This window comes from Mauremys reevesii, linkage group 4 (genome assembly GCF_016161935.1).
Source record: "Mauremys reevesii isolate NIE-2019 linkage group 4, ASM1616193v1, whole genome shotgun sequence".
NCBI lineage: Eukaryota > Metazoa > Chordata > Testudines > Geoemydidae > Mauremys > Mauremys reevesii.
The window spans coordinates 102,412,978-102,434,361 of NC_052626.1; the positions used below are offsets into that span (position 1 = coordinate 102,412,978).

Genomic DNA, 21,384 nt, shown 5'->3' on the forward strand with positions numbered 1-21,384 from the left:
TGGATATCCAGAGTGGTTTTTATTCCAAGTACTAGCAGCATGCTGGTACTTTGAGCCAGATTGGAGTTAACATATAATGAAAACAAATGTTAACAAAATCATTTCCAATCACTATATTAAAGGTTTCCCTTTTTAAGGGCTCTAATGAAACAGAATTAAGAGAAATGAAATGTCTACATGATCATTTCTAATTTCCATCTGATTATAAAAAAAGTTTTATTAGGAAAGATTTGTAATTTATATTTAAGGCTTGAAAATGACTTGCCAGGAGCTATTGAGGGAACATCATTTGTAAAGCCTAGACAATTTATGCTAAGTGAGAAGACAAATGGTAACAAGTGGGCTAAAATCTGAAGCCTTTTCCTCTGCCTTTACTCGAGTAAAACACCCATTACTCACTCAGATCTGCCTGATTAAGGACTGAACACGAATTGAGAACTTGGATTTAGCCCTTTACCAATTTCTAAAAAGTCAATAATATAAAATAAAACAAAATTCACCGTGTATCCTATTCTAAGACAAAAAATAATGGGCTAAAGTAACAAAAAAGAAATTTAGTTTAGATAAAAGGTGTAAAAGTTGTGCTGGATAAGACTCAGTCTAGTGAGTTATATATGGCACAACGAATGGAACTATTCACGGCAATATTAGATATGTATGTGGAAGGAAGAATACAGGGTCTTTCCTGCTTGATTTAAAATTTAATTGGCCAACCAGAGCAGTCCCTTCCAACTAGAGATAAGCAAAACTGGAGAAAACCAAAACCTCCATATAATATGAAGGAGCAAAGGCAGAGAGATAAAAATTACCAGTTTGACAGGCATTCTGCTCACATCCCAAAACAGAGAGAGGTTTCAATATAGTCAAACACCGTGAACGATCATTGAGGTGGGGCAATAAACCCATCGTCAGATAATATCCTGCCCATGTTTTGTTGCATAAGGGTTGAGTGCTATAGGATTCTCTTGATCTTCTGAATACAGTATTATCATCTGATTGGATTTTAGGTTTGGCAATACAGAACCAACACCTTTCAGCCATGTTGTGGCCTGGCCTTAAACTTCAGTTAAATCTGCCCTTAATAAGAAAAAGTTAATGGAGGGAAATGCTACTCGCTATTAGATAAGGCATGTTGCAGGGTATATTAGTTTGTCACAAGTATACAGTCCTTCACTAGTATCTATTAAGTTATATTGTGCTCTTGTTGGTTTAAAATGTTTATTTATACTCTGTGTGGCACTGAGAAGTGGAGTGCCATATATAAGCAGTGTACTCTAATGAAATATCTATAGAACGAGACAGAGTTCAATCATTGTCTGATCTGAAATTGAGGAGGCCTTAAGATCAGTCTGAATACTTTTTGGTGTATACAGACAGACACTTAAATATTTGCACTCTATGTAATTTGAAGCAGTCAAGTAAAACAAAGGTTGTGTGGTTTGGGAATAATAGATTACCTGGTATACACTGAACCTGGTCACAACTGGCTTTTTTACAGGTCCAATTTAATGCTAACTGTACTGTAAATTTCAGAATAAAAACATATTTTAGCAATATTAAATACACATACAGGCCCCTCTTTGTACACTGTGACATGTCACATGCAACATGCTTTGTGTGTGTCTTTTAGTGTTTGCAGTGGAACGTGTGCAGAAAGCTAGCCTGATGCATAAAATACTTGTATTTCTTTAAGGTAAACACTGCTGAAACATTTGGGACATTGAAATAAAAACAAGACATTTATGAGACATAATGGTATCACATAAAACTGTTGTGAATTAGAAGAACATTGGCTGAATCCCAGAACAGATAATCCTTATAAACATGCAGGAATGTTGTAAACTGTATGTGAACGATCTTATGTTCATATGATACAGTACCTTAGGAGATTCATATTACACTGACTGCTGTCTAAGTCCCAGTCACAGGATTTTCACGGCCTCAAAGATTAAAATAAATACATGTATCTTTCCTGCCTCCATGAAGACATTTTATGTACACAGTTTTATTATACTGAACAAAGATACCAAAGACTGATTTTTCTTGAGCTGTCAAAGTACAAAAGAAATGCAGAAAGTCCTTGCACAGATGTAGTACAGTGCTGAATTTTATCTTTTGGCAGGTGCTCAATATGCAGCCCACATAATCACATGTTAATGACTGGAGTGTGTTAATCAGCACGCATACCTGATTCCTTCTTGCCCAAGGAAAAAAAATCAAACAACTTATAGCATGTTAATGCTTCTACTTTTGAAAAATACATTGTAAATATACAGAACTGGGGGAGAGGGGGGATTTTTCAAACACTGCTTTATAAAGAGATGAAATGGTCAAATAAAGGGTCTATAGATTTGGACTGACCAAGATAAAAACTAGGAGTCCTCTGTGAGGTATTCAAGTGGTGATTAACTCAGTTTTAACAATATTATTCCAAGAACATAGGGAAAACAGTTAAAGTAACCACCTAAGTTTTAAAAATGTTTTACACAGCATCAAGAATAAAAATAATACAATAACTAGTGTACCAAAATAGTAATTATCTGATTCCCCCTAAACAAAGTTAATCACCTGTTTAGTTATCCTTACAAAACACGTTATCCTCCACTTTATTGAGGGAACAATTTTGTTTTGTTACTTTTAATTTAAAAGGTAAACAATGTTCTACTCATGATTCTAATATAACCAAGGCCCCAATCCTGTAAATATTTGGACATGTGCTTAACTTTATGTACACAAATAGTTCTACTGAAGTCCAGTTAAGAACATGCCTAATTGTTTGCAGATCACAGACCAACATAAAAATAAAGGGGTCCAGAGCCACAATTAGCTTTTTAAAAAAATACCATCTATCTTTTTTGCATTATAGTTGCCCATACAGATGCATATAATAATAGAGAAATAGAATGAAGCATGTAATTCTCCTTTTAGCACTTGTTATTTTCAACCAAGACTTTGCATCTGTGTAATCGAGTGTAAAGTGTTTATCTATCTGGACATTTATTCCATACTCATCACCTGGCACCCTACAAAGAATATTATCATTGTGGATTTGCAGTTGATGCTCATATAGATGTGCACATGCAAAGAACAGTTTACCTGAGCAATTCAGCTACTGCGAACTCTTGCAGACACTGAATTGGAGGTTCATTTTATACCTGCATCGAGCTACCAAGTCAATTAAAAATGCGGGTATTTTAAAATAAATTATAACTTTAACTTTGAGAATTTGAAGCCATGAACTTATATAACAACACAATACCAAACAACCATGACAAAGCTTAATAAGTCTGAAAATTATTGAATGATCTCTTCTGAAAAATCAGAGCTGATGTACATTTCTTTTAAAGTTAAAAACTGCTTTTATACTAAGAGAAGTCTAGTATCGTTTGTTTCTGGTTATCAGCAATGAGCCATTAAGGCCTACATAGTTCCACCAACTTCTGTTATCTTTCTGACATTAATAGTTTTTCTGAGGCTATAGAAAGTTAAACTGGATAATTGTTGGCTTAAAAAAACTATGTAAAAGATAACAAATAACAAAGATGATAAACACAATATCAGGTCTATTCTCTTCTGTGTGCAACATTCCCATCAACATTGATGAGAGTCGTGCACAGACACAGCAAGAGCTGCAGACCTATGAGCTTGCTTAACATGAAATGTGCAACAGATATATAATCTTGATGTTATTACTATGTAAAATATATAACAGTTCTCTCATTGGACATATAACCCAATGAAATCAATGCCCATTCCAAACGCAATCACCTCTATTTGATATTATAAAATGTAGGGGATAAAATAGCACCCCATGGACGTAATAAGCTTGTAATGCCATAATGTGTTTGCCTTCCCATGCACAAAGTGCCTGTGTCCCAGATAACACTATCCTTTGGACTATATTCTGTGCTGTGGCAGGAGGCACAGCACAGACAGTGTAGATGAGGGGGAAAAGAGGTCTTTAAGCAACTTTGTATCTTATTAATCATAGAATATCAGGGTTGGAAAGGACCTTAGGTTATCTAGTCCAACCCCCTGCTCAAAGCAGGACCAATCCCCAGACAGATTTTTGCCCCTGATACCTAAATGGCCCCCTCAGGGGTTGAACTCACAACCACTGGGTTTAGTAGGCCAATGCTCAAACCACTGAGCTATCATTCTCTCTCAGATGCTGTCTGCTCCAGAGGCCAATACAGCTCCCTGCATAAAACATAGTAGCCCCAGTAGCTGGTCTCCCCATGACTTCCTATGGGCTACCCATACATCTTAGCACAGCTGTAGTGCAAAATGCTATGGCACTCCCCACCCCCTGCTCCTGACACATTTTATCTCAGTCCCTCCCCTGCCATGCCTCCTTCAGCAGGTGCTGCAAGGAGTGGAGCGAGAGGAGCTCCTGTGAAGGGAGAATTCTCCCCAGGGCCATTACTGCTCCTTTACAGACCATATACATCACTAAAGTGTCATATAGGCATCAGAATCTGGCCCTTTGTTCTCCTCCCACATGTATTTAGCAGAGAAGATCCTGCAACATGAAGTCAGACTCCAGAATTAATTCAGTTAAAGGTGTGTGAATTTAGAATCCCACTGCAGGCCCAACTCTAATACTTAGAATCATGGGAACATACCATACAATTTGTCATAGTGGATCAGACCATTTGTTCATCTAGTCTTGTGGCCTGTCACTGACACTGCCTATACCTGATACTTCAGATTAAGGATAAAAGCCTCATAACTGACCTGGGTAAATTGCTCAAGGCTCTACATGGGAGTGGGTGTACAGGAGAGGGAATTGTTTCCTGGCCCCTGCAGTGAATGAAGTGTGAATCATGATTACCACTTTTTTAACATGGCTAACTACCAGTACAAATATTATTGGTCATAAAATTATCCAGCTACTTTTTAAATCTAGCTACAATATTGAACACTATGGTCTTCCTCTCACTCCTCCCCATCCTATATCACCAACTGTTCCTAATCAGTTTCCACAAGGAAATCATTTTTCAATGCAATTTACAAGCTTTATATGTGTCGCTTGCTAATCCCTCCCACATGGGAGAATTCAGTGTGACTTCTGTACCTTCAAGCCCGCACAATTTTTGTAATTTTTCCCCATTCCCTAAGTTTGAGGCAGTTAGGGGCAGGGGGCTGTTAGGGGTTTTGTTTTTTTCCCCCAGAAAGGGAGAATTTAGCCCTTCACATAGGAACAATGTTTTTTGCTAGCAGATTTATCAACATAAATAAATATCCACATCTCCAGCCATTTTTATTTTAAGTTAAAGTTAGAAATATAGTGAGAATGTCTCCAGCTCTGCAATGGCACATTGCAGGACCAAATCCTTCTATAGTTCAATTTCCCCTCACCCCCCTCTGTAAAATCAAATGGGTGGGTGATATGATACTTGTAGTGTAAGACATTACAGGTCTGACGTTACAGTTGTTACACATTGCTGAATCTGTCAAATGAAAAGGGAGCACAAAGGGAATCTCCAAATGCAGCTGCTATTTTTCATTTGTTAAATCCTTTTATTACACCATATAAGTACACAGCTGGGAAATACTATAGAGTGGGAGTTAAAACAAAATATTTTGGCTTCCAGACATTCAGAATACACAAAGGACTCAGTGGAAAGCAATGCCTGATATCAAAAGGGAGTGAAAGTTTGAAAACATTTCTAGCCCGCATGGGTTTGGTATTTTTTTAAAATGATCATGCAAAATGTTGTTTAAAAGGTATCTATGTTACAGAAAGTGTTGCATTCAATAAATACTGGAAACTTCTTCAATATTTTCTTAGACAAATTTTCATACTGCAATATCTATTTTTCACCAAAGAGCCATATAGTCCTCATCTCTGCACAGGGCTGCATACTGAATACTGCATATACCAAAATTCCCACTGATCTTTGGGAGCCTTGAGAGTACAAAGAAGGTAAGGTTGCATATTTAATTCGATGATACACTAAAAGCCAAATTCTTACTTTATATATATGGATGCAATACCCATTGAATTTACCACCCTGTAAACAGACAAAGCATGTTAATGGTGCATTTTAACCCCAGAACCACTGTTTTTATTCCGAGTAAGAGGGTGTAAGTAGGTGCTTTTCCCAACCTGCTTTACAACATAGCCAACACTCTGAAATAAAAAACTGACTATCTTTCATGGAGTTCAGTTTTATTAACAAAGAAATTAGCAGCATGCAGCTCAAGCAATTTCCCCAGGTTTAGCAGCTTCTACAGTTCCTATCTCATAACTGCTCAGCACATCCCCATCCTTTCTCTAGAGAGTTACTCAATCCTGATATAAGGAGCTGGAGTAAACAGCCACCTGTATCGGTGAGTTATTAGAACTCTCTTAACCTTTTCCCAGCAAGATCAGCAACTGCTAGTAAGTTGGGTGTTTCAAGCAAACAGAGACAACTAACAAGAGTAAACGAGATTTGCACATAAGGACCCAGGGCAGAATTTAGCTCGTTGTCAAAAATACTAAATAAGTTGTTCTGAGTGACAGCCTCACATTGTAAAAATTATTTTTAAAAAAATGAAGATTTTTCACAACTTCTATGTTACAATCATCAAAGTAATGTTCCCTAAGCTATCTCTAGTTCCACAGTAGATCAGCTGGAGCATCATTGTTGTGTTTGTTTTAAATTCAACTGACCTGATCTAAAGCCTTAGAACTTCAATTTTCACTTCTGGCCAAACCACTTAAGTTATACCTAGTCTTTCTTAGTCAAGAGTTCCCACTGATTCAGCTGAGCTGTGCCTGAATAAAGATTGCTGGATTTGACCCAAGGGAGTTGTGGGACCAACTAATGATTTTCAGGAACTTTATCAAACTGTATGATGTAGTATTTTCGGAAACAAGGGAGGAAAACCAGAATGCCAAGTCACTCAAGCAAAGTTCATGCACCTGTTTCTGAAATATGATAGGCAGGAGAGCGACTTGTGGCTGTTCAGTCTCCTCAGAGGTACAGCAAATGTTGGCATGAAAGTGTATAATTCCAAAAGAGAGAAAATGGAAATTACATTTTGCCATTATAAATGTAAAATCATTTTAAATTACTGTGCACGGGCAGGTTGTTTGATTTTGACTGAGGTACTAATATATTTCTCAGCACACAGCTTGAGTATATTGCCTGTGCCTTGTGGGATTCCAGGAAGGTTGAGAATTCCTTCCTCCCAGATGACAGAGTCACTCCATGACTGCTACTGCTGCCCTGAGGCTTCGACTCCCATTGCACATATGTCCCACTCTGGAATGGGTGGGAATGGCTCATAAGAACATAAGAACAGCCATATTGGGTCACACCAAAGGTCCATCTAGCCCAGTATCCGGTCTTCTGATAGTGGCCAATGCCAGGTGCCCCAGAGAGAATGAACAGAACAAGTAATTATCAAGTGATCCATCCCCTGACACCCATTCCCAGCTTCTGGCTCAGACTCATCTTTTTTTCAACATATCTGATCAACCCAGCTGTGTCTCAGTTTCCCTGGCTATAAAATGTAACTAACTGAGAATTTCTGTGATATGTTAATTATTGAATGTCTTGAGCACATATGCAATTAAAATGAGGCTCTATTCCTATATCTAGGACTTTTCTATAACACCATTACCTGGTGTCAAGTATCAGAGGGGTAGCCGTGTTAGTCTGGTTCTGTAGAAGCAGCAAAGAATCCTGTGGCACCTTATAGACCAACAGAAGTTTTGCAGCATGAGCTTTCGTGGGTGAATACCCACTTCTTGAGAGTGGGTATTCACCCACCTAAGCTCATGCTGCAAAACTTCTGTTAGTCACCAAGGTGGTGCTTTTCTTTACCATTACCTGGATAATTATATATAGATATATGTGCTCTATGACCATTCTGGTCTATCTTTAAAACAACAGAAAATATCACACATAATTTCAGTTAAAATCAAGGGGACTTTTGTCTGTTTTGCAACTGAAGCATAAAACTCTTAGTGACTTTTTCAACCTTAATCTTGCAATGAGTTATACACAGACTCAATTTGTGGCTTATTGCTTAGACATCATTTTCCTGCTCTATTTATATAATCTGAGTCATCCCAATTAATTTAATAAGTGTTATTAATACTACAGAAATACTTAGCATATATTTAGTGCCTTCATTCCCAGCATCAAACATATGAATGATTTAAGTCTCCCAATATCTGTACAGGATAAATCATTATCATTATGTTTCTAACCTAATCATGAAATAAATGTATTATTATTGATGAGTTTTTAAATGTATTATGATGATGGTAGTACTTAGTTTTCAAACTTAATGAAAAAAATAATTCTTTATAGATCTGACAAAATCACAAGAGCAAAGAAGAGGCAGGCCTTTCACTTTAGCTTATTTGTGTGAATTTAGTGCTTGTGAAAGGTGCTGGTTTGAAAACCAGAGTTCTCCATCCACAGAACAGATACAGTCAGAAGCAAATATCCAGTCCACACACCTTGATTCTGCTCAGCATGGGCAAATACACAGGTAAGAAGTTCATTGAATCTCCATGTGCATTCCGTTTTTGGCAGTTCTGTTGAGACTCCCAGTTAGTTTCAATCATAATGGTGTTTTTGTCACATGAATGTCTGTTCAACGGGATAGACAACTCCAAATTCATCTCATATAAATCACTGAACAAATATCAGGCAGTGACAACTTTCGGCCACTGCTAACCTTGTTTGTATTTGAACTGGTGATCTAGAGCACGAAAGGCTTGATATGCAGTTAACAATCTCAAACTATTTGCCCTTCACAAAAGGCTGCCATTTCCAATAAACATAATGAGTTGTGGTATCAGCCCAGATGTTAGCCTCTGTGTTCCAGTGTCAGACTATGAATGTTCTCACTTTGGTGGGTTTCAGAGAGAAAATTAATATTAAATTTATTATTTGAAGTTGAATATGCACTGTAGACAAAGGAAGGCCCTTCTTTAGAAACATATTCAAGTTTCTTTCTGCCTTCAACAGCTCCTGTAGCCCAATTAGATGAGGGACAGTCATGAGCTACACTCTTCTTACTGAAATTAATGCGCAAATATATGAGCTAAAGAGGTTATGACATAAATCAGGGGATGACTGGAAACATGATAAATAGATGCATTTCTCTCCTGAAGGTGAACTCATCATATGATTTCATTCATATAAACCTGTATACTTAACAAGATTATACAATTATAATTAATAATTATTCCATATTGATGTTGATCAATTACTACGCCTGGCATCTTACCAATTAGAAAGTTTCACATCTATGAAGGGTTGCACAGAATAGGCCCTTCAAAATGAGAGGTGAGGAATCTTCTGAAATACTAAATTTAAAAAGCTGCATATAAATGGGAAACTTACCATTCTATGCTGGGCTGAGATAACACTGTCCCAGTCAGCGTCTTGTTGGATGGTGGTGACCAGAGTCGGTAGCTCCTCCGAATGAGGTTTGTTGTGCATTAGGGTGTGTAGAGGCAGATGGGAGGCCACATGATGATCATTGTTGCCCTCTTCCTTGTCTCGTGATGCTAAATCCTGGGTCATTGCTTCCTCTCCATCAGCTGCACAGGCAAATGGAGAGGTGGCCTGCTTGGAAGACATTCTTCTGCAGAACAAAAGAGAGCAGGACATAAGATTTTACTAATGAGTAAATGGATGAAGCTATAGATCAAAACATGAAAATTGGAGGCAGACCCTTATGTATATGAGTAGTCCTTTCTCATTTAAGTAATCCCACTGTAATCAATAGGACTACTTGCAGGATTAAGGGTTTGGAGGATCTAGATCCTTGGTCATTTAACAAGTTCTTCAGAAGCCCAGAACATTTCAGTTCTGTGATAAAGGGCTCCAAATGAAACATGGTATTGACTTATCCTGTGTCATCCCATTTACACACACTTGTAAGATGGCATCATTTTCTCCAGCCTTAAGAGAAGGATGACTCTTCTGGACATGTATATTCCGTTAATTGTGTCTATGGGCCCAGTCCACTAAACTTTTACTCCCATGAACAGTCCTACTGCCTTCAGTTGACTTCAATGGGATTACTTGCGAAAATAAGGAGTACTCATATGAATGAGGGTTTGTATGATTGGATCCATTGCTTACTTTGTCCCTTGCATGTGGAATTTGTTTTCTTCACAGATGAGACTTTCTAAGTCATTAGCCAAGCTGTTCCAAAGAAGTACTATGATTTGTTTGTTTAAAGCTTTACCGTCTCTGAACTGGTTTTAAATTGCATCCAGTTTTACCTTTTGGAAAGGGCTCTGAGATATTCACTTGAAGGGTGCTATAAAACTGTAAGTGGCTTATTGAACGAATGACTGATAATGTATGATTAGTCTTGAGGCAATCTTCTGCAGTTTGACTTAAGTGCCTGAAATAATTATATTTCCATCTTTATTAGATATTGAATACGAGATACAAAGCATTTGAAAGAATTCAGTTAAATCTGAGTGTCAAGTTGTAATAAATAAGTACATTTATTTAAAAGGGCATTTTCCTAATAATAGCTTCTTAATGCCATTCTATATGCAAACAGTTTTATGATACTTAAATTAAAATATAAATTATTTCAATTCAAAATTTTAAACCACTTTTTAAAAATTTCTAGTGAAAATAACCACAACTGTCAAAGCAGACATCTAAAATATATTAGATTTTTTTTTACAGTTTTTAGTAACTTTATAATATCTGTAATACTGAAATTGCTTTGGAACTAAGGAATAGGATCTCCACCTTAATTGCTCTTTAGCAATAATTGATTTCATACCATTTCTTTAAAAATGCACAAATCAGTTAACATAGGAAACCACATGAGCATTTTTCAAATTAGCAAATCATTAACTCGCTAGTACTGTTTCTACAGACAAATAAATACTGATTAAAGGGTCTGGAAATCTGAGACTAACAGTTAAATTTACAAATGTGTCACATGCTTTCATGAATATTACAGTGAAGGAAATATCAAGTGCAAAGAAAAATAATTAAGTTAATTCCAATTTAAACAGTACTTTTTATGTAGCAGCCCATGTTTCACATAGGATTTAACAGCTAATGCTAAATTTCTCACAATTAATGAGGGGGCTCAGATTTAGTATTCTACAGTGAAAAAAAATTAATATAGGAACAGCTAATCTAATTATGCACAGTTCTAAATAAAAGTATTACAAGCTTTTGAAGTGCTTTGATACATATTAAAATGCTGATACCTATTTAGAATAACCATTCTATAAATAATGATAATCCTGCCTCAACTTGATACTAGTGGTGGGGGAGGGGATAAAGGTTTGCATTTCCTTTAGGAGTATTAAAGTTGTCAATGAGTTAGATTGAGTGAATATAACATTCATACTCCACTAAAGAATACATGTTTACGGTGCACATAACAAGCGGAGAGTTCAGAAACTATTATTGTGACAGGTATTTCAAGAGGTCCTGGGTCATAATTACTGTGACCTAAGATAATGAAAAGGTTAAGATACATTAAGAGATTTAGTTCTATATTTCTGATTACAATCATCATGTTAATTTACTCATTCGCATGACAACATAATAAATTTACTATGGTTTCATACAATTTATAAACTGTGCATTTAAAATTGAAAGTCACAATTTGCATTTAAAAGTGAAAGTCACAAACTGCATTGACTTCACTCCTTAACAAACACCATTCTTGTTATAAACTGATCTGGCTTCCTCCAATAGCAATAGCTAGGGTTGTTTTTTCAGTATAAATTAATCATGACACAAAACCAGAAATGAAAATGTCTCTTAAGAATAATTTAAGTACAAATTGCACCAATGAATAATAGTGCACAATCTTAATTAAACACAACTGCAGCTGTGAAAATAGGCTAAATCTGTCCAAAGCTATGAGTTGGCTTTAAAGGCTGGTTTGTTAGGGAGTGTTTTCTTAAGGAAGGCTGGGCCCCCAGTCTTAATCAGCCAATAAATTATTTCCTGCAATTACATTAAATAGAAAATTATCTTCAAATTGGGAATGTTAATTGAAAATCAAAATTCAGAGTGAAGTTTAGAAATTACATGCTGAATATAATTAGTCTAGAAAGGCTTCACCTCTATTTCATAAATAGGCTTTTGGTAATTCCTCAAGTGACCATTCACTAAAGCTACCTACTTGTAATATAGTATAGTAGAAAAATCTTTTTTTTTCTGTTATTATATAAATATCTATATTTCTCTCTCAAAAAAAAATATATATATATACACACACACACACACACACAAATATTATAGTTAATTTAAGTTAATTATTTATAGAAAGGGAGAGAATGTGCCATCTCTAAAATATGCTAACACAGATACAGTCCTACATACCTATAGCCACCAACCCCTCCTTGCAAGTTTAATTTACCTTTTTCTGCACTATATTAAACAGGAATACTCAGGTGTAAGGGCTAATTCCTGCCAGCCCGATCCATTGGAAACTCCTGTTTACCTCAGTAGGAGTTCTGCACATGGAAGACTGCGAGATCAGGCTCTAACCAAAGGCTGAATTTAACCCGTAATTTCCAAGGAGTATGATCAAATACTCCCACTGAAATAGCCCATCAGATTAATCCTTAGTTATTGTCCCATCGATCCACAAAACAAGCTGTTCTGTAAAAATAAATGTTGAAAAATATTATGGGTGGCTTATTTTTAACTATTATTAATTTTGCAATTTTAAACTTAAAATATTCAAAACTAACTTACCATAGTCCTTAATAAAGGTTACTATTTCAGTAGCAAAAATTAATTAGACATGTAAAAGGTGTCTCAATGTTGCTAATTTCCATTTTACCTTATTTTATTTTTGCTCTGTTATAAATTAAAATCAGTCAAATGATTTTTTTTTAATTTCTGTTCAAAAAAAGTCTCCCTAGTTATAACCCCTGAAAACAGGGGTTTATAATGGAAGTGCTGACACAACCCTAACTAAAGCAGCGCAAATGGTGCCGCTATAATACACAAAATCAAGTTCTATTATTCTAAACTATCCTCGCTCGTGGGGTTTTTCTTTACTGCGCTCCTAGCCAAACTGCTGAAGCATGAAAAATTTAAATGCAATCAAGTGGGTCCAATTCTACTTTACTAGAACAAGTGTCTACAGTGGTACAATCTTAAAACGAGATGCAACAGATTTGTTTGGTGCTTTTCTTCTTTATTTTTTTAACTGTTTATTTATAATACTGTGCAGTGGAGATAAAATAAGAGGAAATTACTCTCACATGATATCAGTGTATCAACTACACAGCACACATTATAATCAGAGAGAAAAAAATATATTCTCACACTGGTAAAATTGACTGGTTAGCACAACTATCAGCAAGGCAAACAATATACCTACAGGATTTGAGAAAGATAGGTATGAATCTAGAATCATTTATCTGAAGTCCATTCCCCTATTCAGCTTTCCTAATTTGGGTTAAACAAACACAGGTTCCGGTTTTACAAAACCAAAACAAGACACATCTCACTTTCAAGCTGAGATGGACAAAAGTGGAACCATTTAGCCAAACCTCAGTGAAGTTGAGGAAATGGGAAGGGTTGGTAAATCGGGACCCCAATTTCAACCAGCCTTGGTTTCCATGTTGTAAAGCCAAAATCCCAAGCGTGGGTCTGCGCCGCTCCCGTATTTAATGTCAAAATGTATAAGCCTTAAGTTTTTACCCTGAGAAGAATTTGCCTGTCCTCTAACGGAGCCTGGCAGTCAGTCATTCTATACAAACATCACAGATTTCCTTTTTCCTAAAGGGAATGCTTGTCACCCTTTCCCAAAACTACAAATGATTATAGAAACTTTTCATCTAAGTCTTTTCTATGGCCTGAAGTTCTTCAAATGATTTAAAGCTGCTTCCTTTAAATAACTAGGTGGCATGCCTAATACCAAAGGCATGTAATGTCTAAAACTGTCCATTCATTACTCACAGAAGGACCAAATGATGAAATGCTCCAGGGGAAATTAGAGATCAATTTTGGGTCCTAGCCAGGGGATATTTAAACCCAAATTACACAGCATTAACTCACAGACAACAATAATGTGAGAGCCTAGTCACAATTTAAGAATACCTAAACCATCTGATAACAATGAGCTATATGACAAGGGACACTTGTGGCTGACCATAGATTGCAATGGAATCTAAAGGCTGGTTTGTCACACCCCATCAAAGCATTCATAAAGCTAAGTCTATAATCTCAATAGTATAGACACAAGCTTTTGACAATGCCATGCCTCCTCTCCTTAAAGGTGGCCATCCTTATTTCCTCCCCCAAAGCCCTAGTTTATCAATGCACTTAATCACACATTTAACTTTAAGCATCCAAGTAGTCCAAGTGACTTAAAATTGGATTGCTCACCTACTTACAGTTAAGCATATGCTTAAGTGCTTTCATGAATCAAACGAATGAAACAAATGAATTATAAAAGAAACATTTTTCAGAAGTCCTCAAAAATATTTAAATTAAAAGAACCATTTTTCCTTCTAACTTTTCACAAGAACTTCATGAAAGATGTTCATGAAAGATGTTATTCAGTTAAGCCTGGAGAGTGAAGTCCTCTCTCTCTCTCTCTCCACCAGGGCAGCAGAAATGGAAGTTTCTCCCATCTTTGTCAAATCTTACCCAAAGGGCCCTCTGCTACAGATCGACACCCACATCCATACAAAAGTGATTGTGCCGCTCCTGGTTGCTTGCCCTCCTGTTCTCCCTCCCCGTGGCAGACTCCAGCACCCTATGGAGGTAGGCCCTACATGGAACTTAAGAGTCAAATCATGAGTCCTTAGGCCGCCTCCTAAACTCAAGGCCTGCATCCATGAATCATGCCTTAACAACTGACCACTCCTTATATCTGTGCAATCCCACCAATATCAACTATAGGGCAGATCCTAAACTGGGGTAAACTGACAGAGCTCCACTGAAGTTACTGGAGCTTCAACGATTATTCCAGCTGAGGAACTGGCTCAGACTATTGTAAACACACAGGAAAATTATCACTATGTGCCTTTGCTGTGGAAGGATCCCAATTTCTAGTTATGGGAGCATTCAAATATGACTTAATTTAAAGAAAAATGAAAATATTGTGCCAATAGCCAAATCATTTTGCAGCTCTGCTCCTGTAAAACAAAGTTATGTAGACATAACTCAGCAACATAATTCATTGTTTATCTAATGCTGTAATCCGTCTGTCATGTAAGAATAAACAGTTATTTCCTAAAATTATTAAGTCCCACAGATGATTGCAAAGAGCATTAGTAACAGGAATGAGCAGTTACTAAAATACTCACTATGCTTGAAGCCCCACATTCCTACGTGTGTCCCTACATACAAAACCTACATGGAGTTAGACTGATGACACATCAGCATCGGTGCGAATGAGAAGAGAGTGTGGGCTGTGCATAGGACTGAAAGCCAGTACTCCTGAATTCTATCCCTGGCTCTGCCATTGAGGTCCAGTACGGCCTTGGGCAAATCAATTAATCAGTCTCTCAGTTTTCCCAATCCCTACCTCAGAGAGGGTTGTGAGGATTAACTAGATGTTTGTAAAGCACCCTGAAGATTAACAGTGTTAAATTGATTCATGAGAAAGGTCATTCCAGGAATTGCATTGGGAATAAGAGAGGAGGAAAGAAATAGATTAAAGGAATGGCAGTGAACAACTTTAATTGCAGCACCCAAGACTTCAGCTAAGATAAACATCGAGCTAAGTGATATAAATGCAGCCTCCACAATACACACATTCAGGTATACCCACCTTTCTATTTACAAACCAGATAAATTACTCGTTACTAGAAATAGCCTGAATCACAAAATTTGATTCCATATCCACTTTCCCAAAACTAAGGAGCATTAAGATCTGGTCCCATCTCTACTTCATTCTCTCAAATGTAAAATATAGTATCTGCACAGATTGTTGAATGATGCAAAAGCATTTAAAAAAAACAACTGCCATTCACCTTTTGCCATTGTTGATAATTATTCTGACAGTGCAGTCAGGTACGTTCCCTGGGGGTTAGACTAGATGACCCTTCTGGTCCCTTCTAAACCTATGATTCTATGTAAAATATTAGACTTTAAAAATGATTCTGTCTCTTTATCTGACTGTCAAAACCATTAAAATGAACTAAAAAAAACACACCCTACAACCCCTGCAGACTTAATGGTGAAAATCCTATGCAAGCTATTTCTGGTAGGTTAAATGTTCCTCTTTCTTTATTCAGTATTAGTATTTTTCACTAAGAATATGTAGCCCCACTCACACAGAACTCAGTGAAGGGCAGTGGAATACAGGATAATGACTTAGTACCCGAGATGTGTTCTTCTCAAGTCACAAAAGTTAATATTTTCTACAGTTTATTTTTAGCTGACAATATTGCTGTCACTTTATTTATACAGCTTAAGACTGTTCTTTGGACTGGAGCTCATATGCCCTGGAATGCTTTGACTCATGAATTGTTTCTCCTGATAATGTTACATCATGCAACCACCTCTGTTTAATTGGTTAGTATTAGCTTCTCTGTGGTGACTGTGAGGACTTTAAAGTCCTATGACTGTGACATGTGTCTCTGGATATCCAATTTCCTACTGTTGCAAAAAAAAATCTGACTTCAAGCAATCTTTACCAACGACTTTCCAACATGTGAACAATAGTGAGTGTACCAGCAACTTATCCATCGTAACTTGTTAGAATTTGTTGCTTTAGGCAGCAAGTAAGAAAACATACATTTTAATAAAAGTACCCCATTAACAATAAGATTAAAAAACAATGGTTGCTATAAATAAGCATTAAGTCGCAGGGTTTTATGGAAAAGAATGCTTAATTGTTTATCTAAAAGACTGCATAAATGGTTTTGATAAAAGATGCCTAAAAATACTTAGAGGAATTTATTTCAGCATGTTTAGACTTTGAGTCAACAATTCACATAAAAAACAGAAATAGCTTTTTACCCTAATAAAACTAATAAAGTTCTTGTTTTAATAATTTGAAATCTGCAACTCAGTACTTCAACCTGTAATGCAGAAGATCCTAACAGGTTGTTAATTAAATCCTTCTGATACTTTACAGGGTAGATGCTATATTGGTAACATATAGGATAGATATGCTATAGTGGTATAAATACAATGTCTTTGTATATTTTCATCCTACAATCAATTTTCAGTAGCTGCACAGGACGCCACAAAATATAGTAAAGTGAAAAGTTAGTCACAGAGTTGCAAAAACAAAAGCTGATGTTCCATGACTCAGTGCCACTCAACACAGAATTGAGTGATACACATTATCTACAATCAGATTTCCCCCCAATATTTTTGATGCTCACTTCTAAGCTAAATACAGCATTTCTGTAATTCATCTTCTTTTCAGATAATGAAACAAAGTCTCAATTTCAGGCTCATCTGTAGTCAGTTTGCACTAAACCACCTAATTATTATGTGTCTATAACAAGAAACAATGTTTCTGCAGTTCAGTAACAGATTATCTTCTTAATGAAAACCTTATAGTACAAGACTAAAAAACATTTCTAGCAGGCAAAGTATTTCTGATTCAGTAAAGGTTATGCAAGCATCAAAGCAGTTAAATATAGGTGCCAAACCACATTGCCAGGAGCTCTTAGTACTGTGAGGTAGTGTTACCTGACAGCTTGGTGAATATAAAATTACTTGTTTCTCCAACTGAAGACAATCAAATTGTCACCTTCTATTGTAATAATGCACAACTAGACATCAGCAAAGTGCAAACATAATTACCAGGAAGAAAACAAAACAAACAAAAACAAAAATATCAAATCTAAATTTCTCTTAAGGGTAAACTCGAAAGGCTACTCAAAAAAGGGAGTTCATTTTAATACCAAATACTATGGTGCAACCCTCCTATTATTTAGCAATAAGATTTATAAGTCTTGCATTAAGTGAAAATGAAAAACAGCAGAAGGATAAATATATAAAAAGCATAAATACTGGTAAGAACCATCCCAGTGTCTCACATATGCACATATAAATATTACACTAGTGCCCTGGTGCGCCTCCACAGATAAGTGTGCATCTGCTGCATTACTGTTATTATAAACTTCTATATCCAGGGGTTTATCTCTAACTCATAAAAAAGAACTCCAGACTGGAACCTGGAATGCATTGATTCAAACGACAAGCAAATTGCTTTTAGAACTAAAAAAAAACGTTCAGTTTCAATGTGAAATTCCACAGATCATTAATCTACAATGGGTATAAGTGACATTCAAATTTTTAAGAATTTGAAGGGCAGGGTTTTGGAATGGTAGGTTAGTTCATATGAACTAACATTTTCAACACAAATGTCTTGAGGGTGTTCAGTATCTGGACTGTTTCTCCAGCAGTGATATCTGCATTTTGACAAGAGACATCATCATGAATGGTTCCACGCTGATCTGTGAAATCAAAGACTGAGTTTTAAAGATACTGTAGCTATGGACATGCTATGCCACACAAAATAGTGCCTTTTTAGGATTTACACATTACAAAGTTCCTTAGCATTTTAATTTATTCATAAAATGTGATTTATTTTTAAAAACTGACCCTTGAAAAATTTGCATTACATAGTGTTATGGGTCATATTTTATAAATTGCATATGTATTAATAAATATTCAGCACCCTTAAATACCTATTGATATGATACACTACAATCTAGTGTGTAAGTCCATCTTTTTTAAAGTCTTCTGACACAAGCAACCTCGTGTTTTCAGCAATGCTAGGGGAATCACAAAAACTAAAAAAGAACCAAAGAAATGCAAAGCTGACACTCCATCTTCAGCAATAGGGTTTGTCTAGTTGCAAGAATGGAGGAGAGAGCACAAAGAGCTCCTTTCCCCACCTTGCACTCCTGCACAGGGGCCAGACAAAGCCTAGCTCTTGTGCACAGAGAAGACGCAAACACTGCTCCAGACTAGCAGAGAAATTGGTGTTAGCCTCCCAAAAGGGCGTGGAGAGAAGGGCCAGGCCATGGTCCTGCTCCTATATGCACCAGCAAGCAGAGCTGCCCCCAAGTCCTGCAGCCAGTCTCAGGCCCAAAGTCTCCAGACACTCCAGATGGATCTCTACACCCTTTTCTCTCCCAACAATATTGCAAGGACATGTCTTAAGGAGAAAATCTAGCCCCTAATTTGAACCACTGAGCCTAAGACTTAGATAGTACATATCATACAACATGAAAAGTTCCTCCTCTTCACTGAGTGGGTGCATGTCGCTCCACAATTAAGAGGTTCACCTGCACATGTGAGCACTGCAGCTGATATCTGATAATACAGCATTACTTTCAAAGGACAGTGCGGCACCCTGAGGAATATTCAAGGAGCTATAGAGGAAGATGTGGGGACAGCAAGTCCACTACATTCTTAAAGCGACAGCACTTTGCACATAAATTCATGAATGAGCATTTTACCCTTCAATAAGCAACAAGAAATGAGTCTAAAATGTCAGACTTTGATTTGATTTTGTGACTTTGTTGAGTTTGTTTTCATTACAACTCTTATTTTCCTAAAGCCGGCTCATGTGTGTAACAAGATAGTGTTGTGCATAGTTTCCTTGTTCTGAACTGGTGCCTACACAGTACAATACCCTACATGCATACAGAACTGTTCATCTTGCAGGATCTGAAAATGTATTTACAGAGCATGTACAGGAATCACTTCATTCACTAGTGAACAGCAACTATCCCAAGGGTAGAAGGCCTCAGCAGTGCTTTAGGTGTGGGTTATGAAGAACTATGGGCAGCTGAAACTTCAGGGGGAGTTTTAAGCCGGCAAAATGTAACTGCTTGATTGGCAATTTGGCCTGGAAGAATACTGGGACAAACCCCTCTAACACTTATGTAGAAAAATATGCAATGCATTCTTCAATGATCACAAACAGACAGGCTCCCCGATGTATGTGGACAATAAAAAGACCAGCTTCTAATTATATTTTAGGTGAACAGATGAAAGCAACAGTTGAACAAGTTTGAACAGTTTGAAAGTTTCTGTAAAACATTAAATAAATAACTAATTGTGTTCTCTGTAAATCAAAGGGACCAGCTGCCACTAAAAAGGCATGAACGATTTGAAGTTCAATTCACTGAAAGTTTCCTCATTTTTTGGACTGGATTTTAGGTATTTTTTCCTCTATCCTGAAAAAGTATTTACTTTATTGTAGTTTTAACTGCCCTTTACATCTAAAAATCTTTTTTTTTCATGGACTATAGTACTAAAGCTACAATTTCTAACACTTTAAATAAACATTTAGTACGACTAAGAAAATAAATAATTAAGTCTTTGTTTTTAATTATTTTAATTTATTTTTAAACTAGCGCCCCAATGTAAACATTAATGTCGTTTTAAAAAGGATTTTATTGGAACGTGTGGGTTAGGCATTGGAAAACATCAAAGAATGTTAATGTTAGCATCCTGTAGACTCACAGGTAGAACCCAAATTGTTCAGTCATTCAATTTAGTGAGATCAGCTAGAGTACAGCTTCTGTGTAGGGCACACTAATGCTGTTAATTGCATCAACTGCAAAGGAAGCTATAGTATTTTCCCCATACTTAAGGTTCAACCCTACAAATTGCCAAACACCTCCTGCGAAGGACTGAGAACCCTCAATTTCCACTGACTTCAGTAGGAGTTGAAGGCACACAGCACCTTGCAGGATTGATCTGTAATTACTAGAAGAAAAGTGCAAAAGCAATCCGAAGGGGAAATGTGAATAATGATAAAATTATCAGTTGTTCCCCAACCCCAAAGGTTCCATTACAATATTTTTAAAAATGCACTGAAATAAACACTACTGAGCATAGGGATGTATTAAAACAAAAAGGAAACCGAAATCCAGACAACCCCTGCACCAGAGCACCAAATAGAAGTTGTCTTCAGTGATTTGAAGTGCAGTTGTCTTCGGTGACAGTTTAAGAAGGGAAATATATATAACATTACATGTCCACTAATTCAAATTATTTTTTAAAATAACTCTTACCGTTACCATTTGAAATTCAGTTAGTTCTTACACAACTGACTGCAGCTCGAGCACTGAAATGTTCTTTTATAGTGCGTGATGTGGTACATAACAGCTGAAATAAATAGCTCTCTATTGTGGTTTTCATCTCTGACCTGATTTTTCCTATGTTTTTAGGATACACCATATGATCTGTATTTGAAAATGAAGAATCCTAGTTTTCTCAACACTGTCAATTTTTGCTCAAGGCTATATGTTGTAACAGTTTCCTGCTTGTGTATATTGGTAATAATTTATCATAGTCTGGTGAACTATATATAATACGTGCTGCTGATTACTTCTAAAGACAAAATCTAATGGTTTCATTTACTCCTGCACATTTGTTGTGAACTATGTCATCAATTTAAAAGTAAGGCATTTTCTGTATAAAA

General features: G+C 36.5%; 1 protein-coding gene across 7 annotated transcripts in view; it reads right to left on the bottom strand.

Moving 5' to 3' along the window:
* Window positions 1–21,384, bottom strand: part of SOX6 (SRY-box transcription factor 6) — a 501,080-nt gene that overhangs the window by 269,466 nt on the left and 210,230 nt on the right. For all 7 annotated transcript variants that reach the window (XM_039533636.1, XM_039533631.1, XM_039533632.1 and 4 more), the window contains one exon: window positions 9,357–9,600. In XM_039533636.1, coding sequence (XP_039389570.1) covers window positions 9,357–9,600 — 244 coding nt within the window. The remainder of the gene's footprint in view (window positions 1–9,356; window positions 9,601–21,384) is intronic.